At 33.7% G+C, this 26,859-nt stretch overlaps 1 protein-coding gene across 4 annotated transcripts in view; it reads left to right on the top strand.

The window, feature by feature from the left end:
- LOC123537544 (uncharacterized) overlaps window positions 1–26,859 on the top strand; it is a 276,487-nt gene that overhangs the window by 149,908 nt on the left and 99,720 nt on the right. The window contains exon 1 of one of the 4 annotated variants that reach the window (XM_045321343.2): window positions 15,231–15,397. The exons of 1 other annotated variant lie outside the window; for it this stretch is intronic. In XM_045321343.2, coding sequence (XP_045177278.2) covers window positions 15,365–15,397 — 33 coding nt within the window. In that variant the 5' untranslated portion in view covers window positions 15,231–15,364. Of the gene's footprint in view, window positions 1–15,230; window positions 15,398–24,781; window positions 24,976–26,859 lie in introns of those variants that run through there. 2 more of the 4 variants (XM_053528639.1, XM_053528638.1) reach the window with 2 other exon arrangements.

The following is a 26,859-nucleotide window of genomic DNA, read 5'->3' as shown; positions in this document are numbered from 1 at the left end:
TTTTACAAAATTATGCCTCTTTCACGACATATATATATTCATTCAGTTGACAAGGCTGATAGCTATTGAATAATTCATACATGTTTATCCTTTGTTGTATGTATTAATATCATACTTGTCATGTAATTGTACATTTTATGTTGAAGTCTGTCTATACTAACCCTAACCCTACTATATTTCTATACTATACTGTACTGTACTGTACTGTACTGTACAGTACTATTTAGCTACCTATCTATCTAGCTAGCTCTGACAGTTCTTTGCAGCTAGCTAGCTCTGATAGCTCTTGTTGTTGATGATATCTTTTGAGCATTTTGTTTCTCGAAATGTAACGGCTATGGCATGGTAGGATATTTTAACATAGTGTCATCCACATTATATCGCCGAACCAGGACGTCATGAAATAATAGACAAGTCTATTAATTAGTATATTTCCTTATTGGTTCGTTCTTAGAAACACTAGATCTTTATAAACGTTCGATAGAAAATATAACAAAATATGACAACCATATCAAAATAAATCTGCTTGCACAGCCATTCCTTGATAACGTTAGGTTTGGTAATCTGGATCAGTTTTTCTAGGCTTGATTACTTGGATCAGATGTTCCATGTTTAGTTTAAACATATTTATTCCCAAATAGTAAACATATACATTGATACATAGTCATACATTAAATATAACAACTCAGGAAAGGATAAGAATGGAAGACAAGTCTTACATAATTCTCCTCCTTCCATGTTTTATATAGACAATTGTTCTGTATTTTAGTACTTTGTTTTCACATTCAGCAAAAGACGAAACTCGGGAAGAATACTCTGTTCCTGTAAATAATCTTGTCATGTCGTTTTCTCCCAAAATAGGATACGATGTGTATGTAGGTGTAAGAACTCGGCTTATCAGTCAGTACAATTAGTAATACCTAAAAATAAAGTTTGCTTCATTCCTAATAACTTAAGATATTTTACATGGAATTATATATCAGTTTGCCAGATCTGAGGAAAATATTTTCATTGTTCATACAGCTTTTTAAACAGTCTGATTATAACCTGGTACACCCCTATATATCTGCAATACACAATTATTTACTGCGTGGCTCTATTATCATAAAAGATAATAGGTAAGGGTAGATTTCTCGGAAGCACAAAGCATCAAAATCTCAGCCCCAGAGCCACGCATTTGCAAACAACAAAAAGAAGCTGTAATGGAAAAATATTTCAGACGGGTTGCTTTTTACATATTAATTCATGCTAAATATTGATGGAGGGGAAGGAAACCAAACAAAAAATTCTCAAAATGATCAGTAATATTTGCACACAATACTGTTGTTATTATTATTTTGACATTTTCAGCTTACATTTAATACATCTGATAAGACAGTCATACATTTCAACCAACCTGCTATCAAAGTAAATCATACTAATAATGACATATAGCACGTACATTATTATTACAGATTTGTTGAAATGATTAAACAGCTGAAAGCAATTAGTGGTCAGTTTCTCTAACATTCAATCTGAGAAAACATAATTGCATTGCGAATTGTCTTCAATACAGCTGATATTGCTGTTATGTCACATTTTTCTAATATACTGGTAATTATGCCACAATGTATAATACACCGCTAACTGGGTATTTTCCCTAATTGATACATGTGTATTCAGACGACTAATTTGACCAAACAGATGTCAGTCCATTAGTATAACAATCCATAAGATACCATTATATCGTTAAAACGATGTTTTCAGCTATGGTATGTAAGTATGTGAACCTGTTACGGTCTTTATCAGATTTTACGAAATATTTTACACTTGCATCTGTTTTTACAATACTGCTAATGAATATTATGCTATGCTACACAATTATAAGACTTTAATAAATACAATTAAAGTTTTTGAATATTTTAAGGAAAACGCAATTCAAACGGAAAATACATTCTACATAGGTGTTCCGAATCAGTCTTAAATTCGGATCACTCTGACGTTTCACAGCTGATGACAACACATACTCTGACAATTTGTTGAAAACAGTTAATTTTATAAACTTTAACTATCTGTGGGATGACAAAACAACAGCTTATAACATTTTACCTATTTTAAGCAAACAACACGCCATTTAAGAAAGTCATAGTCGACTCGTAGTGCTATTTTGCCCTCTTCTCATAAAGACGGTTACTTTATTGTGCAATAAAACAAGCAAATAAATAATACATGGCCATGAAGTACATTATACAGCTATAACACTATATGTAAATCTTAAGTAGGTAACAACAGTCACTGAAAACCAAGTATTTCGAATAATCAAACTTCCTTTAGCTCTGTTCTAAACCACATAGCTATTTATTCATAACTTCTCATAGAAATCTCTTTTATTACAATTAAATTTTATCAATTTTACCCAGTCATTTGAAACGTTTAAAACTCCTATAAGTAGCTAGCATGCAACTTTTTGTTACAATCAATACTGGTCTTATGATGCATTGCTGAAAATATGAGTAAAATGTTATTTATGGTCTTATTCTTTATTTAAACTTATCATGTTTATATCTGATTTAAACAAGTAGCATTCCGAAGCCTATTTTACTTAACTAATATGAATAACAGCAAAAGTGATTCGGAACACCGTGGAAATTAGTTCATGGATTTCAGAAAAAATTAAATATTTTGCAAAGTGAGTGATTTTTTTTATAAATTAGGTAAATTTCTTTTCATTGCAATTGTCTACTCGTAAATACATTGTATATAAAAACAAAGTTCATGTTAAAGTCAAATCTTTTATTTTCTAAAAATCGGTTTAGAATACCGGAGTACATTGTATGTTTTAACAAACGTTGTAACATCCTTTTGTTTGTAAGGAAATACTTATATCTCTGAATTTGTAACATGACTTCGAATACAATCTTTCCTATTATGAATCTCAATATAAACAATGAATTCTAATGGTAGATGAACGAAATAATTGGCAATTGATTTTTAAGATATTTATATAAAAATTATAAGTCTGAAACACATAAACTGTTACATTATGTTCCATACATCACTGCACAGCAGTGTTTCAGCATGCTATCATACAGAGCAATTGATCCGTTTTGAGGTCCGATTAATAGCAAAAAAAACCTGACTACATAGCTGATACCCGGTATACAACTTTTACTTCTCTTTTTAATAACATTTTTCGAGAAATGCCATGCCATCCAATAATTCCTTTTGATAGTTCACGCTTATTAGTATTGTAATTAGTTTCCGATTTGATATAGTAACATTTAATAGATTTAAGGATACCTGTCATCACCTTCAGTAAGTCAAATTTATTTTCTGTAACTGTCGTAACAATTATAATAACAGGAAATCGGACTATGAAGATATGACGATTACTGCTATCTATCATTATGTCTCCCACCACATAGTGGGGTGGGAGACATATTGATTTACTCCAGTCTCTGTCTGTGTCTGTGTGTGTGTGTGTGTGTGTGTGTGTGTGTGTGTTTCTGTCTGTCACAAAGCTTGTCCGCACTCTAAGTCGAACATTTCTCATCCGATTTTCACCAAACTTGAACAAAATGTGTTTGACCATATGACCTCGGCCAAGTTTGATAATTAGCCAAATCGGTCCAGGCGTCTTGGAGTTATGACCCTTGAATAACCAAAAATTGGTCTTTTTACTCTTGTCCGCACTCTAATTCGAATACTTCTCATCCAATCTTCACCAAACTTAAACAAAATGTGTTTAACCATGAGACCTCGGCCAAGTTTGATAACTAGCCAAATCGGTCCAGGCATTTTGGAGTTACGGCGCTTGAATTATCGAAAAAATGGCCTTTTTACTCGTGTCCGCACTCTTAATCAAACATTTCTCATCCGATCTTCACCAAACTTTAACAAAATATGTTTGACCATGAGACCTTGGCCAAGTTCGATAAATAGCCAAATCGGTCCAGGCATTTTTGAGTTACGGCCCTTGAATTATCGAAAAATCGGCCTCTTTACTCTTGTCCGCACTCTAAGTCGAACATTTCTCGTCCGATCTTCACCAAACTTGAACAAAATGTGTTTGACCATAAGACATCGGCCAAGTTAGATAACAAGCCAAATCAGTCCAGGCATTTTAGAGTTACGGCCCTTGAATTATCGAAAAATTGGCCTTTTTACTTATGTCCGCACTCTTAATCAAACATTTCTCATCCGATCTTCACCAAACTTGAACAAAATGTGTTTGACCATGACGATAAATAGCCAAATTGGACCATGCATTTTGGAGTTACGGCCCTTGAATTATCGAAAAATCGTCCTTTTTACTCTTGTCCGCACAATAAGTCGAACATTTCTCATCCGATCTTCACCAAACTTGAACAAAATGTGTTTGACCATGAGACCTCGGCCAAGTTCGATAACTAGCCAAATCGGTCCAGGCATTTTAGAGTTACGGCCCTTGAATTACCGAAAAAACTCCGTCTGTTTACTCTTATCCGCTTTCTAAGTCGAACATTTCTCAGGCGATCTTCACCAAACTTGAACAAAATGTGTTTGGCCATAAGACCTTACCCAAGTTCGATAACTAGCCAAATCCGCCCAGGCACTTTTGATTTATGGCCCTTGAATTACTGATTGGATCCACTCATCCAGACCATCTAATTGGATCCACTCATCTAAAACATCTAGAGAAACTAACATTTTTCATAGGGGCAGTTGTGGGAGACATGCGATTTTCTCAAAAGCATCTCTAGTATTCTAATTATGTTTCATAAAACATATCTATGACCAATATGCCATAGAGATACATTGATTAAGACATACATTAACAAATATGTTTAAGATTTTATAAGTGCGTGATAAATACTGTATTTAACGCCAGTGTTAAAAGCTGTATGTCAATGGATCATTATAGATTTTAATTTTGGATTTAATGCATTTAAATTTTGCAGAAGCAATATGAATATTGTCTGTTGATACATGATGTAAATACCGAAAAGAAGAAAAGCCGTTAACAATGAAACTGATACAGAAATCGATATTAAATCTTCTGTCCGTTATAGGAAAACATCTGCCCTACTACACTGACACTGTCCGGTAAAGACGCACATGGGCATAACCTTATCATGGGAACTAAGTCGTAGAGTTGTTGTTGTAGGTTCATGTTTTATGAAGATCCATCAGACCTTTCGACAATAGGATTGCGGAAATATCACCTCGCATGTCCGAAAACAAGTCTGTTCAACTTCTGTAAAGTATAAGCCAAAAGTCTAAAAGGGACACTGTTCTTGGTCAGTGCACATAAACGATAGTGAAACGGAGCCAGTTGATGCAGACAATATCAAGGAGGCAAGCAATACTCCATTACAAAGCCAGTTGTAGCCGCTGGGTGGCGTGGAAGTGATATTGCCCCTCCCCTCCCACACCACAAGTCAGGACACTGACGGTGGAATTTCTGTACGACTTCTGTCGTCAGACGCACCAGGGGGCTAAGGAAGGGATGATAATCTACTCCAGTCATTCTTTTATATCGTGCTTTGATGTCCACACCGTTCGACATTTGTATATTTAAACTTTGATAAACTGTAAATTCGGCGGTTCCATTTCTTGCAATACTTACAAAATCACAGTAAAACTACAATAACAACATTGAACAAAGGTGGGGACTGGTCTTGTAAAAGGAAAATAAGGACATGTACTTCATCGATCAAATTATCACGTCACTCCTGAGCAGGGAACGTTCTTGAAAATTGAACGAAATGTCTCTCCATAATACAGTAGTATTTGGTTTAACGGTTTTATAAATGTCATAAAGTTGTTAAAGCGGTTCCTCTATTAACTTTTATTGATCATGTCTAATCACTATTTATTAATTTTGCATTGGTACCTATTTCTGATCTTATGTTATTCCGCCAAATGCAATAGTTGATGGTATTCTTCGATTTGCGTACAAGAATGACCAGATTCACTGTAGTAAATGATAACAGATTAACAGTCCACTCTGTAAAGACGTGCACATATTAATTATGACTATAAATATTTTATAACCTATTTGATACGGAATAAAATGTTTATTGCGTGTAAGGGGCAGAAAATTGATACACTGTAGTGACAAACTTGCCTGTTGCATATAATATCAAGGAATGGAATGGCTGAGAGCTGAGTTATAACTCATAATTACGTGTACCGGATACTATTTAAAGAAACCTGCATGGGATAAAAAATTAATAGTCTTCTGTTTTTGGAATGACGGATAATAAGAACAAAATGAAGCCGTCAGTAAGTTAATTATTGATTTAATTTATATTATTATCAAATAGGCATTAAGTGTTAATTAGCGTTTAGTAATTACGTTATATCTGACATACAAAATCTAAAATGTATCTGCTAAGTACTACTTTGGGATGTGTGTTTGTGTGTGTGCGCGCGCGCGAATGTGTGTGTTTGTTTTGTTTTTATAATACCATTCTATTTCATTTTCTGTTTTATTTACTGTTGTTTGTATGGGTTTATTATGCTTCATGCACATTGTTGCATTGTTTTTACGGGTTTTGTTTTTGTTCGTTCGTATTTATTTTGGTTTTTGTTGGAAGGAACAATAAGGGATATTTTTTTCAAGGAAAAGCAAAATGGATGTCTAAAATGCTTTTATTTGTTTAGTATCGGCATAAACGCAATATGTGATTGACCGCATCTATAATAAATGTCGTATTCGTACTTTTTCTTTGGGCTCTTTATATAAATAAGAAAATGTATACTAGCGGAAAAAAGAAACTGTGCATGTGTAAAATGTTCATGTTTCGCTCAATTTTATAAATTAAAGCTTGAAACTTTACACAGGTAAGCTGTGTACCCTCTCGGTCATTTACACTGGTCAGTGCATGAGATGCATGGGTAGTTTGTCTGTCTGGCCAATGTCTTCGTTTTCACGGTTTGTTCGGGCAGCAGTCAATCGCAAACACGTTTGTCGCCTAAACCTGTGTAAAAGCATAGTCTTGATACCTGTAAGACACAAAACCAGGATAACTTTGAAAAACGTCTTTGATACGCCATGCCAAGGTTGAATAAAACTGACAGATGCCGCACCGTAGGCATGATAGAAGCTGGTGTACGTCATACCGACGTTGCCAGACAATTTGGTGTGCACCGAAATACTGCAGACGCCTTGTGGAGACGGTACCAACAGTTTGGGACCACCAGAGACCGGCCTCGATCAGGACGTCCACGCATAACGTCTAATCGCCAGGATACGTACATCCGGGTGGTTCATCTCCGTGAACGACTCAGAACTGCTACTTTGACGGCTAGAAGTCTTCCTGGCCTTAAAAGAATTAGTCTCCGAACGGTACGTAATCGATTGCATGAACGAGGCATACGTCCACGACGTCCAGCCATACGTCCTGTTCTCCAGCAACGTCATCGTGTAGAACGTTTTGCATGGTGTAGACGACACATACACTTCACGCAACAGGACTGGGCACATGTTTTATTCACGGATGAGTTCAGGTTTCATCTCGACAGCAGCGATGGTCGTTCTAGAGTGTACCGTCGTGTAGGTGAACGTTTCCATGACAGTTGTGTGATTCAACGACGTCCATTCGGCGGAGGTAGTGTCATGGTGTGGGTGGCATCTCATCCCGTGGCAGAACAGCTCTTGTGGTTGTGGACGGCACACTTACAGGCATCAGATACCGTGACGAAATCATACGACCTCACGTCCTTCCATTTGTGCAGCAACGTAACGCCACGCTGCAACAGGATAACGCTCGCCGGCACGTCGCGCCGGTCGTCACCGACTTCTTGATCCAGAACAATATGAATGTGCTGCCCTGGCCTGCAATGTCACCGGATTTGTCGCCTATAGAACACGTGTGGGATGAGATGCAGCGTCGCTTACGTGGCCTCCAAAATCAGCCGTTGACGTTACCTGACCTGTCACGTGCGCTTGTGAGAATCTGGAATGGTATTCCCCAGGCATTTTTCAGCACACTTGTTGCATCAATGAGGCGTCGTTGCCAAGCATGCATCGATTCCAATGGTGGACATACAATGCATTGATGAGCTGAACTTTGTTTAGAGAACGTCTCTGAAAACTGATCTCTATCCAAGACGCTGCTGATGCAATAGCCTTATCAACTGAGCTGGTGTTAAATAAAGGTCAGATAAAACCCTGTTGAATTTTTTTTTGCGATTTCTTATATACCTCCTAAGTTATAGCATAAATTATTATACCCATGCACAGTTTCTTTTTTCTGCTAGTATATATTAACGTGACGTGTGTAGGCATAGAATCATAATTACATTCATTATTTTTCTATCAAGCACACCCGGTGCAATTGGCAGAGAAATTGTCGTTAAAGTACACGATGAACATTTCGTTAATATAATTCTTGTATATTGATAAACTTTCAAAAATGTGACTGACATTCAACTTTACTATTATCTAGAAATACTACTTGTTATATATATAGAATTGTTAAAAAGCTGATGTGAAACATTACTCCTTACATATACATGTGTCTTCTACTCCTTATATATACTCCTACAATTTCCTGTTCTTTCTCCTTTTGTGTCAATACAATTGTGTAAATGTCTTTTTATCATTGTTAACAAAAAGCTCATGTTTTGCGGGACATTAGACTATGAATACTGAAAAATCTGTAAGAAAGAAACAGTTAGGTAGCATACTGTATGAAATAATGGAGGATAAATATGAAAAGAGTGGAAATAAAAGCTATGGATTATATAAAAGTTTAATGTTTCTTTTCTGTGTTGTAGAAAAAAGGTAAAATTAAAAGATTGTAAAAACACTCTACAACGGAAGTCTGTAGGAAGTAAAATATAGGAAATATGCATAATGCCTTATGAAAAAAAGCGTAGTTGTTCAAAAACTGTTCACAATAAACAATATCAATACTCTAAGTATCATATAATATATATAAGGTTACGGAAACATGCATAATATATCTTGAAAAGCACATTTTCCTAGCTTTTTACAGGAGTAATTAACTCCTGAAAGCCATCGATGTTTAAAGACATACAAATATACTGAAAATAGTAAAATGTCATATGATTTGTAATTATCTTACTTTACATGATGTTTATCTCCACCTCAAATAACTTTCAACAATAAATTTTGCAACTTTACGAGGATATTTATTTATATAAAAAAAACATTTTCACTCAATACAGTAAAGCTACCATGCATTAATTGATCACTGAGCATTTCAATTCTTTTATCCATTTAGAATGCACATTCAATCAGAAAAAGACTGACAAGATTTACTAAGTCTCCTATGAAGTTCTTAAGTCTATGAACGTTCTCAAGTGTACCGCCGAAATTCGATTCTAAGGTGCAAACTGAGAGGGCAAGAACGTTCAAATTTTCTCAAATTAAGAAGTATGAAATCCTCAGTCTTAAAAGTGTTCTTAAATTTAGAACATATCTTTTTATTTAGATGCATTCGGTAAACTGTCCCTTCTTGTTTTCCTAAAGGGATAGCTCAGCTTTTCTTAAATGTGGGTTGAACGTTTATATCAAATTTAATGAAAATGTCTTAAAGCTCACTACATCACTACATTAATTATTAAGACTTTTAGTCATTTAGCTACACGGTGGTCATTAAAGTTCATAGATCCTTTCCAGTAAAGAATCCACTGACGAGAATTGCTGGGAAGCCGTCCAGTATCACCATTGACAAATATCAGGGACGCAAATCTATGTACGCATAGAAGACACCGCATTGCTCTGAGCTGAATGTTATCGGTAGCCTGAAATTTGCGGCATAACTCCTGGCCAGTAGTCCAGAATGGGAGTAACAATTTTTCAATGGTGTTCAAACAAATATCCGTTAAATTATGAACATAGGAAATGATCTTTCCCAGTGCTCGACCAATGCCTTTGTCTAGAATCTCTACTTTTACAGGAGAAATCAGATTAATGATGAAACTATCATCCAAGTAATTTTATGTTTTAACAATTTCTGAAATTATTACACCAAGGGTAAATATTTGTTCGAATTCTGAAATGATAACTTTTCTGAGGTACATACATTTGGATTTGTCATCATTTAAGGACACAATATTTATTATAGTCATGTAGAGTATTTAACATGTTTTTGCATATGGAAACTTATGGAAACTTTCGTCCATTCTCGGTCAAACCCGATGCCAAAGTAATTTCTTTCTTTACAAGATCATTGATAAAGATGGAGAAAATTTTCGACGATGACCGAAACGCTGTCCACATGTAATAGAATCACATCAGTTTATTGTTAGTTTTTATACATGAAGCTTGCCTTAAGAGCATGGTACATTTTTCTGTCGACACTAGAAGCTTGTAGTCAAACCTGTATTAAGCAGTCGGACAAGGGAGCGATTCGGGCAGGCTGATTAAGACGGGTGGTTTCTTAACAACAAGTAGAAATTAGAACAATAAGTTGAATTGGGAAGTTAGCTAAACGACTGCTTAGAACAAGTGGCTGCTTAAAACAGTGGCCACTGAAGCATGTTCAATTGTATACCTGATGTTTGTATTTGTATTTGAAAAATCATGTACATTTAAATGTCAAATTATTTTTTTATGCGATACAATATTAATTTCACTTTTGACCAAACAAAAATACCTATGATGATTAATGAATATCAATATTTTGAATTAACATTTAGATTTTGTGAAGTGGTGGTCGTTTATTCCAACTATTTATGCAAGCCATCCTCATTTGTCAGTGACATAAATACATTTACAAATGTCATAAACAACATAATCTATAATAATATCCTGTGTTTGTTTATGAGTTGGTTTATATGCTTTGATTAGACCAGTGTCACAGTTTTGAGACACAACACAGTTTTGAGACACAACACTAATCGATTTTTGTTTTTACTTATTATCCCACACGTAAACAATAATGGATATGTACCAGAACTTATCAGTTTGTAATGTGTATATGCATAAAATGTGTTAACTAGATTTGGTTGTATTATTTCTTTATCTTTGTATTACAGCAATAATGGCTTTAAAATTGATATATTTTATATAAACTGAAGGTAGTGATATCTAATGTAATATTTTCATTGACTACATGTTTCTGGTTTGTATCATATATATAACTTTATTTACACTTTCTTGCACAGTTGGAACACGATATATAGTTGTAGACCTTTCGAAGACGGTGCCCCACTTTGTGCCTTTTCTTGTTGCCGTTTCCTGGTTTTCTTATAAACATATCCAGATCACACTCTGCTGTAGAATTTAAACGTAGCTGTTCTGCTCAGATAGTCCTACTCATCTAAGGTCACATGCTGATCAAAGACCCATTTAAATATGATGTCAGCGTTGAATTGATGCGAAGTGTATTTATATCTTCCTTATCGCGATAATAAAGAAAACTAATGTTTAGAAGCAAACAGTCACAGAATAATGAGTACTTTGCATGTTTTATGCAATGTTAAATTATAGACTTCTATAATGGGTAACGTGTTTCTATGCAGTCTTTGTAAATGATCTACAAATTAATTAAAACGTTGTATATTTACCATCACTCACAGTGCATTCACACCAGTATTATTCGCATAAAGGGTAACAAGGAAAATTATTAGCAGCTTATCATCATGTGCCTTCATATCTCAAAATAACATGTTATAACTAACATCCCCTAAACAGAGCGTCTGTGAAGGATTTCTTTTCATCTGACACCCGATTCCTGAATAATTCCCTGAAAAAAAATGCATTTCTAGAAATACTTCAAAATGCAACTTACTTTTCAATGCTCATTACTTGTTCAGTTTATTAAATAAATTGAATGTATTAAAGTTTACAGACTAATTTAATGTTTGTTAATGTATTTGGTTTTATACCATGATATTTTTTTAATCTTTGTTTCATATATTTTTTATAATTGAGATGTGACTGACTTACACACTGCTATTACACAAAATAATTATGAAAATGTTAGAGGAACAATCACAAAGTTGACATAGCATTCAGAAGCCTATTTGATTAAATTAATCTCTGTAGGCAGACTGAATAACAGCAATAGTGATTAGGAACACCCTGAAACTGACTCGCAATTGATTGTAGGTCGGGAAAATTTAAAGTAAGCAGCATTTCATAAATCAGACAATGTCTTTTCATTACAAATGTAATGGTCTACCCATAAATATATAAAACCAAAATAGTACATGTTAAAGCATTAGTCCCATTTCTGTTTGCTGAAAATTGGTTCAGAATACCCAAGTATGTATTTGCACTTCCGTTTTCAAGGGACTATTTATATTGGTGTTTGGTAACATCACTGTATCGAAATCAGCTATTATGAAATTTACGTTTCTAAAACTTAATACAAATGCACCTCAAATACAGTCTTCCTTATTATGATTCTTAATGTCTAGTACAACCAATGAATTCTAATAAATGACGGAATTAAATGTCAGTTATGTTTTTAGATATATGTATCGAATTTATTGGTCCGAAATGATCATACATTTGTTCCACACATCAGATAAAGTTTTACTGCTCAGCAGTATTTTAGCATGTTATTATGCTCAGCAATTTATGAGGTCCGAACTACTCAAACCCTAGCTCACTGTGATGCTGTTTTGAACCTCAGTTAAACAAAATACAGATATATCGTTAAATCAATCATCAAACCAATATCTTATGCATGATAATATTCTTTTCACCATTTGACCAGTTCTACATATTTGTGCGATAATTGACAGTGTCCTTCTTTCTGACTCAAGTAATTAGCTTGATAAACGACTTGTCACATAATGGCAAACACATAAAATGTCTGCTCTCACAGTACACTAATGTGATACATCAAGATGGTCGATAAGGACAGTTCGCGTAAATGAAACCGAACGATTCGATTAGAGTGATACGTTTCTTTCTCATCTGGTTTGCGACAAATCTATGACAATACATCAGAAAAATATAATCACAGCCTAATTCAAATATATTTTAGTACAACTGGAACGGTCAACGTCCAATCAATAACGTCTTGTTACCTGGCCTCTTATTCTCGTAAGTGAAAAGAATTCTAGGTTTCGCAGTTTTTGAAAACTTGTGATCACTTATTAGCAGGTTTATTTACTGCCATTAAATACTTGCAAATGTTAAATGTTACAGGTACCTTCATCATTTGAATGTTGTTTCGAGCTAGCTGAAATTAAACCATGCCTTTTTTTCCTTTTTTTTTTCATTCTCTGAAACTGATTCAAAAAGCGATTCTATGACAATACAAGTTATAACCTGTCGTAAAAATATAGTCGCAGAAACAATATTGTAAGAAAACTGATTTTACCAGCAGATATTTATGAAACCCATCTGCTGTTTTGTAATGTATAAGCTTTAACGTCAGCTTTTTATAAGCGTAAAAATGCATTACTGCAGTAATGAAAAAGTGTACTCAAGTACGGATGGTATTTACATTATAATTGTGTGCAGGGAAACTAAGTACACCTGTGCTATCTTATACTCAGTCATCAAATGTCTACATCAGTTCCCATGTATTTTCTAATAATTTTAAATATTTTTCACTTATATATTTGTACCTTGTATACATCTTATTTCCATTTGTTTCCATTTGAATAATGTTGTTTTTTTTCGGATATATAGGACTATCTACAGGAGGAATTAAAAATGTTTCATTTTTCTTTGCTTGCTTTTCTTACTTTATAAAATAAGAATATCTGTCGATACATAGAGTTGTCCCATTTGAGTTACTGCACATGTGTGTTGAGTATGTGATTACCTTAGTGAGAAACCAAATGTTGTTGATGAATTCAAATTTGCCTCTCTTATTGAGCAGCTAGCTTTTGCTTCATATAAGGATTGAGACATCCGTGGCCGAGTGGTTAAGTTGGCTGACTTCGGTAAGTCAAGTTTATTTTCTGTGATTAAATAACAGTTATCCGAAAATGGACGATTTTCTTTTAATTTATTATGATATATTCGTTTAAACATGACGGATTTGAATACTGTATCATATTTTAATCACGATCTTTTACCGAAATGCAATAGAGATACATTGATTAAGGCATGCATAATCGATTATACTTAATGTTTAATAATTTCATAATACCTTTTAAGCCTATTAAACAAGGGTTCAGTTTTTTTTTTTTTTTTTTTTGATTAAATGCAACTAAAATTTGCAGAAGTACTATAAAAAAGTAAGTCGGAAAAAGGAAAGGCATATAACAATGAGATAGATACTGAAAGCGATATTAAATCTGAAACGAAGGTGACAAGGAACCAATGGTTTCAGACAATACAATAAAGGCAGACAAATTACCCTTCCAAAGCAGTTGTATCTATTCGCTGGCGTGGAGGGAATGTTGCCTCCCACACTCTGTTAAGCGTAGGGATATGGAAGCATGGTGGCTTCAGTTTCGAAATTTACTTGTAAACAGTCCTTTTTTCTAACTAAACGGTCACTCTTTGAACCTCTCCCTCTTGTTTCTATCAGCACACCGATGGCAGACCTTCGGTGTATTCATGACGTGCACGCACCTCATGGATGGAGAAGAAATGATACAATACTCCAATCATTCATTTATATCTGCATCGAAGGCTGCACTGTTCAATATTTATTGTCGACATTTACACGTTGATATGTTACATGTCACGGTATAGATCTTGAATATTAAAGCGGGGAGAAAATATGTAGGCGGCTGGGTAGCATATCGGAACGGTATTCCACGGCCCCAGGCTTGAGTTCCGGTCTGGTCGCACATTTTTCTATCCCTGTGACATACAGATTAGGCGGATACATCTGTTTCGCAAAACTTACAACATCACATTTTTTTGCTATACAACTGTAGCAACATTGAACAAAGATGAGGAATGTTGCATTTCATCGATCAAATTATCACTTCACCACTCCAGCGAACGGTCTTGAAAATTGAACGAAATGTCTCTTCATATTACAGCAGGACTGGTGTTTTATAAGTTGTTGAAGGGGTTCCTGGATTAACTTTTATTGGTCTTGCCTAATAACTATTCATTAATTTTGCATGTGTACCTATTTCTGACGTTGTGTTTTTCCAATAAATACATTGGCTAGTGTGATTATTCTTCACATGACAACATTTACAGCAATAAGTGATAAAAATTAACAGTCCACTCTGTAAAAACGATATTTCACATATTGGTTTCTAATAATTGTGACTTCTATAAATATTTCATAACCTGTTTAATACGGAATAAAATGTTTATTGCATGTAAGGTGCAGAAAATAGATACACTGCAGTAATGAACTTGCCTGTTACATAATCAGAGCGCGGAATGACACTGCAACTGAAGTTAAGAGCGAGTTAAGTTATAACAAATAGTTGTGTGTAACACATATAATGTCTTAACTGAATGAGATAAAAAATAATAGTATTTTTTGGAATGACGGATAATAAACACACAATGAGGACACCGGTAAGTTAACTGTTGATTTAATTTATTCCGTTTATAGGCATTGAAGTGTTTACATGTACTAGATTTTAGTAGTACGTTATATATGATATACAATGGTATCTGCAGTTTTATCCTTGCGTGACCTTTTTGTGTGTGTGAGGGGTTTTTTCTTGTTGTTGTTTGTATGGGCTTATAATTGTGCTTCTTCTTAATATATTTTTTTCGTTCTTTCATTCTTTTTTCAAGGTAAGGAAAAATGGATGTCTAAAATACTATTATTTTATCAGTATCAGCATAAATGCAATATGTGATTGACCGCATCTAAATTAACTGTAGTATTTGTGTGTTTTTCGTTTGTGTTCACAATATAAGAAAATGTACATCAACGTGATCACTTTGAGCATAAAGATAATATGCATTATGCCACATGACGAGAGCTTTTGAATTACTGTTCGAAAACTATTTACAATAAACGCAATCATTACTCTCAGAATCATCAGAAGCATACATAATACATAAGACTACCGAAACATGCATGACGTTCGTCTTAAACGGAAAGTGATTGACAAACTTTACAAAGTTTCTCCCATGGGCGCTTTCAAATGTACCGTCCAATTTCGATTCTAAGGAGCCAAATCCCACATTAAATTGAGAAAGTATAGAATGTTCATATTTTCTTAAATTAAGGAACATGATTGTAATCCTCAGCCTTAAACTTAAGAATATGTCCTCAGTTTGTAAACATTCGTACACTGTCACTCTGTGTATTCCTAAAGTAAACGTTCAGCTTTTCATTAAATATTGGTCTTGTTTTCGTTGTGAACATTTATATCAAATTTGATAAAAACGTCTTTTAGCTCACTACATCAATTATTAAGACCGTTTTAATAGGCTAAGTTGAAGTCGCATTTGGCTATATGGTGGTCATTTAAATTTATAGAATCTGTCCAGTAAAAATTAATGTTACTTCACTGACAGGAGTTGCTGGGAAGCCATCCAGTATCGCCATTAACAGCCACCAAGAGCACAAGCCAATTTACGCCAAAAAGATACCAATTTGCTCTTAGTTGACTGTTATTGATAGTCTGGTATTTGCGGCATTCAAACCCCTGGTCAGTTGTCCAGAATTTTGGAAACAATTTTCAATTGTTTTCAAACCAGTATCCGTTAGTTTATTCTAATTTATTCTAGGTCGATCGTGAAGCAAATTCTGCAACTTTTATCAATCACTTTCGCCACAACTTTCCTGACAGAATGCATCTCTACGAGGGTATGAGAGAAGAAAAGCCAGGTTCTCTTTAAATGTTGAGAGTCAAGGGAGCTACTGGTACCATGTTTACGTCAATGGCATGACCGGGGAACCCATGACCTCCCGCACTTGAAGCGGACGCTCTACCAAAGGGCTATCAGTGCGGTTACTATATTTGTAAAATTATGAACCTTGGAAATGAACAATCCAGGTGCTCGACCCTTGCCGTTGTCTAAAAACCCTGCTTTAGAGGAGAAATTAGATTTATGATGAATATTAGCACACAAGTAATTGTTTGTATGTCTTAACAATTTCTGAAAATACTATGCCCCAACGATAACTTGATATTTACAAACATGACTATAAATAGATTTAAATGGAACAAAGGGAATTCAGCATTTTTTCTAGCATGTTACAATCTAAATATTTCTAGATTTTGTTCCAATTACAAATTAGCTCAGTGGTAAAGCATACTGTCCATGTTCAGCAGATCTTTTGCCGTGTGGGTTCGAAACTCAGCATTGAGAATTAATTTTTATTTCACTTTTGCATAAAAATTAAGTTTCCTTCTTGAGCTCTGTGACAATACGACAGAGAGGTATCTAAAGCCGATATGGCAGATCAAAGTAGTTTATTATATATCAAAGATGATATTTATTAAATGCATGCACTCAAACCATGCAAATAATGAAAATACTATTGTGTTATATAAAAACATATATACAAATTCAAACCATCAAAAAAAGACACAAAAATAATGAAACAAAAATGAAAACGAATAGAAAAAAAAACAAATCTGAAAAAAAAACTAATGAAGATTCGAACCCACAAAACGAGTTGCTTATATCCAATTGTTGTTGCAGTTTATCCAACTGAGCTATGTTGCCACATGCATAGTGACTATTTAAAATGAAAGAAATACTAATATTTAATTGTCTAGTAATGGGTAAACATTATGAATTATTATTTCATCAGTTATCATGAAATAGACTCGTCCTCGCGTTTCGGCAGGAATCATGTTATCATTGGGGATTAGTACATGTATTACACAAAGTGTAAATATATATTCGGTTTTTGAAATGATATATTTTCTGAGGTATATACTCTTGGGTTTGTTAGCATTTAAGGACACAACAACATTTACAATAGTCGTTTAGAGCAATTTACATTCCTTTGTAAATCGTCTTCGATTTTGGCAAACATCAGAATGTCATCCGCATAAAACAATATAGACACTTTTCTTCCTTCTGTGTAAAACCCGAGGCCAAGGTCATTATTTTCTTTTACAAGATCATTGAGACGGAGAAAATTGTCTGCGATTGCCTAAACGCTGTTCACATGTAATGAAATCACATTAGGTTAGTTTTTATACAAGGACACGAGTGCTAATGGATGCTCATAAGAGTTAGGTATATTTTCCTGTCGACACTATTCAATAGAAGCTTGTAGTCAAACCTGTATAAGAAGCCAGACAAGGAGTAAAACAAGTCAAAAGTTTTTCCGCCGCCAGAAATGTATATTCGGATCACTCATAATGAATGTCAATTTTTATTTTGCACGAGCAATGTTTTGTGGGCTAATGATCTCAAAAACAATTGGGGTCATTACAGGTCATGGCAATCTAAATATATTAAATTATATCCTAAAAAAATCTTATATCTATAGTTTATGCAAACTAACCACACTTTCCTAACCAGAATCCTAACAGATGTAATGTAAACACATTTCCATTTACTCAACAAACTTTACATATCTTAATCAAAGGTTATCATCTCACTGAACAGCTGATTATTTGTTTACATGTTATGTACGCAGATATTGATGACGTCATATCCATCAATCCGTTGTTACAATTTAATATAAACAAAACGCATTATTCTACAAATCTCCGAAAATCGTGGTAATCCTACATTACAACCAATTATAAAGTTCTTGTATCTAAGCTAAATGTACCACATGAAAGGCGAAAATTGTAAAAATAAAAATGTAAACAAAAGGATTGTGTGAACTAGATCACAGCCACTGAAAGCGAAAGTTGAAGATGGTCGTAACTTACGGTGTGTAACGAAGATGGGCGAAACGTGTCACGTGACCCAAGTTTATTTCTTATTTTTTTAAAAAAGATAAAATATATATACATAAATATAATATTTTATCATTTAAATAAAGTATTAACGTATCACACATGTACGAATAAAACAATCTGTACAGTATCGAAAACCTGTCACGTGACTTGCTTCATGTCCCACACGCGAAAAAATTTTAGCATACCAATAAATCCACCGCCTCCTGGCGGCGGGTAATAAGCTGGCTGATTACGGTAAGATTGCTTCATACAGTCACTGTGGTTACTGAGGCATGTTCAACTAGCATACCTGACAACTAAATCAAAACACTTCCGAATGTTAAAATACGTTCTGAGCACAGAAGATTTGTTAAGGACTCTACTGCTTGAAGCAATATGTTGATACATAACCTTCACAGGACCTGTTTGTACATGTATTTGAAAAATAAAATAAATGTCAAATGATTATTTTATGAAATGCACTGTTATTTTCATATTTTACGAGAAGAAAATGCCTATCGTCTTTAACGAATACCAGTACTTAAACTTTACAGTCATTTTGATTATGTTTATTGGAACTAAATTATATTTCGAAAAGCCTTCCTCATCTGTCAGTGACATTAATGCATTAACAACATAATCTATCATAATATCCTGTGTTTGTTTAAGAATTAGTTCATATTTTTCGATTAGACCAATTTTCACGTAAAGTGTCACAGTTTTGAAAAAAACACTCATTATCCCACACGTAAACAATAACGGTTCTTTTCTCGTTTAATGTATAAACATAATGCAGAATCAGGAGAAAGAAATAGCCTCAAAACTGATACGAGTATACATCCTGACTCTTTAAAACGAAATATGAAGTAGTAAGATCTTGTCTTATATTTTCATTACTAATTTGCTACTGTTTAGTAACATATGTATAAACAACATTTTTTAAACTTCCCTGCACGCTTGGGAAACGATAGGGTTTTTGCACAATATAGTGTTAAAAACCTTACCAGTCGACCCGTCCAAGGTTGTGCCCCACTGTGTACCTTTACTTGTTGTCGTTTAAACATCCAGATATTGCGTAGCTGTTCTACTCTATCTTTGTCCTTGCTTTTGTAGAGCAATGATTTAAGAATTGCGACTACCATCTCTGAAAAAAAAAACTGATCTCCATGTGTGATCGTTGGATAAATAGGTACAGATACTTACATCCAATTGTGTATACCTTACTACCCGAAATTATACTCTCCAAAAGATACAGAACGTTTAAGTGATTATTTTCAAACTATGAAAACTTTAATAACAGTTAGTTACCATGAGAAAACGTTTTGCGTAAGCAATAGTCACCCATTTGGTTTTTATGGATATATGAAATTTTCTTCCAACGTGTTCTCGAAATAGCGCCTAGAAAAACATATAAATTTAAACTACTTCGGAGCCGCTTTGGAAATGGACCTGCAGTTTCCATGTGATTTTGTATCCGTACATATAGCTTAACACGTATAAAGATTTCTGTGAAAACGGAAAATATGGAGAAGTTGTCGATTGTCTTACTTAAGAGATAACATAACTGAAACAATTACATTTATAGAAACATGTATTAGTAAACTAGATTATCCTTATTTAGAGTTATTATTTCATAGGACTGACCTGACACAAATATATAAATAAGAATATGGGACGGAGTTCAAGAAGTAGTACAATAATGTTGCTGAATAAGTATATTTTAGTGTTTGTTGAACGTTTTATAGTTATGGTAGTGTTCATCTACTGGCTTTGGTGAAATAGTAAGCCTGTGGTGTTTGGCTAAAGATAGGTGGTGAAATTCACACTTCACAGTTCACACTTAACGTTCCTAATTTTCAGTTACTGATGGAAACAGCGAAGTTTGAATTATGAACTGTGAAATTCTGTTATTTTGTTTCTGAAAATAACCAAATTTCATATTTCTCACTTACTTCGTACTTTGGGTACGCTTAAAAGGTTATATTAGCGCTTCGTAGTTCATTCTTCGTACTTCATATCTCAATGTTCATACTTTAAAATAAACATTTCTTCATACTATAGTACTTCAGCTTTATTCTTAACACAAGCTAAAAACAGAAACAGATATACAGTCTCTATTCTTATTTTGATGACGCCATTATTCTCCCACGTGTTATGAATTTCGATATGTGTAAATATTGTTACTAGATATTGCTAATTTTCTTCAAAAGCGCCCTTTATAATTTCAGCTGAAAGACTTGTAAAATACCTGTTTATAGGATATACAGGTTGTATGATGAGTATTTCTAAAAAGCGCGATGAAGGTGCCTCAAATTGTAAATTCTGATTTCAACTAATCTACAAATGACTTTACTGATTTATTTTTTTTATATTTAATCTATTTCGCGTGAATGATATATAATAAATGTATAATAAATATGAAAGATTCAAAATCCTCTTGTACCTCAGAAAAAATCTGAAGCTGTTATACCAACTGATATATTTTTAATCGCATAAAGAGCTTGTGTAGGGATATAAAGCAAGACTTTCCATCCATATGTGGGCCGGTGGTCTAGTGGTAACACGCTTGACTGTCAATCCAGAGGTCCGGGGTTCGAATCCCGGTCCAGGTACTGGAAATTCCTGAGATGCTCTTGAGTGTCTCCCACCTAACTGGAGGCCTGTACTGATTCTTCCCAGGAAAGACGGCTTCGCGTGCATCGGTGCTATACACCGGATACGTTAAAGAACCAGACTGTCTATTCGCAAAGAGCCAGGCTAAGTTAGCCGGACAGGCCTGTTTCTAAAATAGGATTTCTCTCTATCTGTTCTGGGGGCTTTGTCACACTCTGTCCCTCTGGTCAGATCGCTCTGTGTCTGTACCTTTAGAGGATGAATTTCGCGCCCTGTGCGGCTGCGTTTGCTATATGTAAAGCGCCTTTGAACGTGTTTATCATGAAAGTGGAAACTGTGAAGTATAAAGTATCCTGAAGAAAACAGGATCTGTTTTACAGCTGTAAAACGTCTGTAAAAGACCTGTATTTTGAAATTACAGCTGTAAAAGACTTGTAAGTAAAACTTATGACCAGAAATGCAGTTGAGATTTACAGGTGTAAAACATACAGATATCAAAAATACAGCTGTAAAAAACTGCAGTTGAAAGTTACAGCTGTAAAATGGTCACGTCTCAAAATTACAGATGTAACTTTTTGGAGGGAAACATCAGTATTGTCAGCCATCTTTAATGCAATTTGATGGGATTTAACTGCAATTCACATATACAACATATCGTCTAAAATATTAAACTTTAACCATTTTGGAGTAAATGCAAATGTTTGATTATCTAATATAGTTGTAAAAGAACATGTAAAAGTACATATATTAACTATTTACACTATATTTGAAGCTAATAAATTTAAAAGAAATAATGACAAGATTGTCATATGTTTTTATGACAAAGGAAGTTTATGAATAAGATCTGATGCATAGATCCTACTTTTGATCCCATTCTAGCACTTTGCAGTTGCTATACTATAAACATATTTCATATTGTTCTTTACTTACTATATCATTTATTTTGCCACTTTTGATGTAATTGCTACCCTTTCTGGAGAATTATAATTCATCCTAAAACTTTTTTGTACCTCTGCTTTCGTCCCTTAAAATAATGCCCTCTTTTTCAAAACCTGTAATATTTCTACAGCTGTAACTTCTAAGCTTATTACAGCTGTAACTTTTTCATTTTTACAGCTGTAAAAAAATTACAGCTGTATCTCATTTGCATAATTCGACTTGTATAACAGTCGTTTTATAGCTGTAAATTGAAATCTGCAGTTGTAAAAATCTACAGGTGTAAATTTGAAGTAATTATGACTATAATTTTGAACAAAAATACAGCTCTTTTACAGCTGTAAAATGTCTTACAGGTGGGAACATCCAGTGTTATGCTTTAAGTGTGAACAACGAAGTATGATGTGAGAATTATGAAATGCGAAGTCACCGCAGGGCTTTCGTAGTTTTTTCCAAATATCTGTACAACATTTTTCAGCTAAATATAGTATCTAGGTTAGTGATCTAAATGTAGTTGCAATGATGAGAACAAGGAAAGAAATTCGGTGTAATACCAAGTAAGTGCAAGTTACTCTTAGTTGAATACATCACTGGTAAGTAGATAATATTGATACATCTAGTTTAGATATAATGTAATAGAGAATACAAAATATTAGTAAGATTAATAAGTTGGATTCAATTTACCACAAGAAAAACATTATTATTTATATAATACAAATACGTGTCGCTTATTTTTTGGTATGTTGGTATTTTGAAAGTTATGTTTATTGTTCTGTCTGTAAAATCATTTACTGCTACAATGAATGTGTTCTTTACTGAAATGTACACTCAGTCGAAAACATTTTATTTAATTTCTGTTTTTCACTTTGAAATTGCAGTTATATGTTATACTGTTTCACTTTTAATACTGATTATAATAATTGATCCTTCGACATACAGGTTTTGGCTTTTGCTTTTCACAAGGAGTCACCTGTTTATCTCTGTTATTGGAAAATGATAAACAACCAGACTGGATTATATTCTGACACTTATTTTTACTTTTAAATCAATTTCTTCAACTTCAGCACGCAGATGTCAGACCCACTTGTTATCAATGGTTTCTCTGTTTGAAAAGTTGATCTTATCTGATATCTTCTTGAAATAAATAGCGAGGTGGAAACAGATTAAATAATTTGTTTTCTATAACGTACAGTTCTATAACGTACACAGTTTTGATATTGACTTTAAATATCTTAGGTATATCAAAATTAGTATAAAGCTGAGTTATATAGGTTTACTATATAAAGTAATAAGAGCTAATCTTTTCTTTGTCACGGTATATATCTGAATATGAAATTACCTTACTCTTTCGGTGTAGCTAACAACATTAAAATTTATGAATTCAGCGATCTACCTACTATTTAAGAAATGAAATCTTTTTTTTCGGTGTTCATGCGACATGAACGACACAATAGGATCGCGCTAGTGATTCATGTTTAATGCCGATCCTATTCTGTCGTTCAATTAGCATGGACACCGGGAAAAAAAGTTTCATTTCTTATATTTACGTATAATGCCCATCCGTTTGTACACAAGATTATATTATAAATTGCACATATTTTGTTGCATTTGGCATTAAAATCAGCTTCCCGGCCATTCTGTTTACAAGACGGAACACCTGCGATGTTATCTCCTGACTATACGCGGACATCGTTAAACACTTTAAGCAGCTTAACTTTCGCGCCTTTCCTTTTGCTGTTCAGATCAAATTCAGCACCTTGTGATTGATTATGTCAGATCTATTTATTAAAGTGGGGTTTTATATTTGGACAGTAAATCTTTCCATTATATTTGTTTTAGATTGATAGCGAAGAAAATTAGAATTTTTGTTTCTGTTTTATATTATACAACCTTTATATTTGTTCCACGTTACAATTAGTACTTAGCAAAATGGGTACAAACGCATTTAGTTATATATATTTTTCTCGTTGGTTTGACAAAAACGTTTTTCAGGCTTTGAGTTTTTTAAATACCAATTTTTCCTTGAGACACTTAAATTGATACTTGCGGGCGTGCCTGGGTGTTGCGTGATATATGAACGTATCAAACTTTATCAAAGTTTAGGAGCTAATCAAATACGACTGATATCAACGGATGTGATATATCACCGAATATTCGAAAACTGTCACCAGTTTAATGTAATAAATATGATATTTATCGGTAAAGAGCAGAATATTTCAATGGTTTTGTAACATGATATCTAACTATTTTGACACGGTGTACGGCTGAATATGCTTATATCACCGTGAAATCGTTAACAATAAAATAATGAAATAATTGATATCGTGTTTCTTTAAAATAAAAATGTGATACGGTATTAATAGACCACAACCTATAAACTTTCTCATATCTTAATGTCTTTTTTTAACTCTATCATGCGTCTTCAAATCAAAATTATGCCTAAATGACCATGAAAGTGTCAGCGTTTTATAAACAAATGCCTTTGACAAGACAACTTTAAGACAAACATTATATAGTTTGTTCCGTTTGAAAAAAGCCACAATTTACCTCTATTCAAAATAAACTCGTTTGATAAAGAATTCTAACATAGATTAGATCTGTTTTGATTATGCAAACCATGGACACCGGGAATCTTTTTCTGTCTTTACAAAATGAAGTATGTAGCGGCAGAAGTATAATACAAGAAGGATATAATAATTGGACGCATCTCAGAATAATGTCATGAATAAGATAAAGGTATGTACTAGAACACTTTTTTTGTCTGTCGGTCGTCCGTGCGTATAAATGGAAATACAAGTATCTGTTATTCAAAAACGTATATTTAAAGAATAACTTGTCACACATTTTAACAGTATAGCGCGGAGCTAAACATATCAACTAAATTACCAGTTGTAAGTATAAATTTCACCATGTATTTACGATTATGTACGACTCAAGTGTTTTCTTCCATGCATACATCCAATCAAAGTAGTAAGAATTTTCTAAACACATTCATGTAAAATTGGTTTGAAAAAAATATAAAACTAACGCAGTAGTAGTAGCTTCATTAAGTAATATTTAATAGGCGATGTCTAAAAGAAAAAAAAAACGATCACTCGGTAATTTCAAATTATTCGTTTTCTACTCTTGTTGCCTCCTGTACGGAAACAAAACCTATTACGTGTGATATCCTTTAAACGGTAATGTAACTAGACGATTTTATGATATTAGTTTCTTGAAATCTAGGCTATGGAAAACAGTACAATGCATCGGTTATATAAGTTAAGTAATGTGTCCTACCATACCAACTACATCTAGCTATTTTCGAAACGTTAATATACTAACTTAGTATTTTATTGCATTAGGATGTCATTCTCATATAGTGTGACATCAGCTTTTTAGTCGTCATGTTCAGCATCTTCATATATTTTTCTGTTTGATTAGCAACATTTTTCTGGCTTTTTCATGCAGATAGTTGAAACACGGATATTGTATTTTTTATTTATTTTCTTATGGAATATCAAAACACATTGTGTTATATAGATCTTATAATGTAATTTGTTTGTAAAACGTATATGTATCTGACAATAGACCTACTTAGTCACAATATTTACCAGTTACAGCTCATATTTCAGCTAATTAGACAAACTTTTAAAGTTATTTCTTTTTACTTTACAATTGTATAAACTTTGTGTTTAACCGTGGTGTAATGATATCAAATGATACCTGTGTTGCCTCAGATTAGATCTGAACGTATTTTGAAGTCTAAATATCCTACACCTGATAGGGATGACATTGTTGTTTTTGCCGATAATTACCAACGAGAAAGACAAATAAACTACATTAGCGATAATAATCAGTGTTTTAAAATGCAATTTCTATATCAACATTTTATTTTGGTATTTTGTTTTTATTGAAGATTATAGACGAAGCTGAAATTCAGTAGGCCATTTTTACATACGATCACAAATTTTGTTTTAATATACCTCACTTTTGTCTACAATGGTAAAATCCCATTACCCGAAAAAGAGATATTTTGACTATCAGAAACATTTTCAACCTTTTTGACACGTGATCAAGCGAAAGTGATTGTCAGGTCGTGACCGCGCTGGTATTTTGAATATCATATAAGGGCAAATAACTGCTTCAATCTTTAAGCCAAATAATTGCCTCCCTTGTAAACAATGCCATATTGTAATGACGTCACTATCCAATGTGTACACAAATGATGACCGCACTAAAGATGAAACTGTTGACTTAAATGAATTAAAAACATTTTAAAAACTTTTTTATGTGCTCAGTTTTGTTCGGTATAATAAAATAAATATCATATGACAGCGTGAGTGACATTGATATAGTCAACCCTCGAAACAAAATGTCACCACTCGGCTTGCGCCTCGGGTGACATTCTGCCCTCGGGTTAACAATATCAATGTCACACACGCTGCCATATGATATTTATATAATGTCACATCAGAATGACGTCAGCATAAAATAAAAGACTCTAACAAGGGCACTACCATTAAATGTAATAACCAGGTCACCTAGTGTTTTAATGCTTTAAGATCAATTTACTGACTTGTCGTAAATTGCATTTATATCCGCCATAACTGAAACAATAATGAAAAAAAAATGATTGTT

Source organism: Mercenaria mercenaria, chromosome 17, assembly GCF_021730395.1.
Source record: "Mercenaria mercenaria strain notata chromosome 17, MADL_Memer_1, whole genome shotgun sequence".
NCBI classification, from domain to species: domain Eukaryota; kingdom Metazoa; phylum Mollusca; class Bivalvia; order Venerida; family Veneridae; genus Mercenaria; species Mercenaria mercenaria.
The sequence above is the reverse complement of the archived record's forward strand: the minus strand, read 5'-3'. Positions and strand labels throughout refer to the sequence as shown.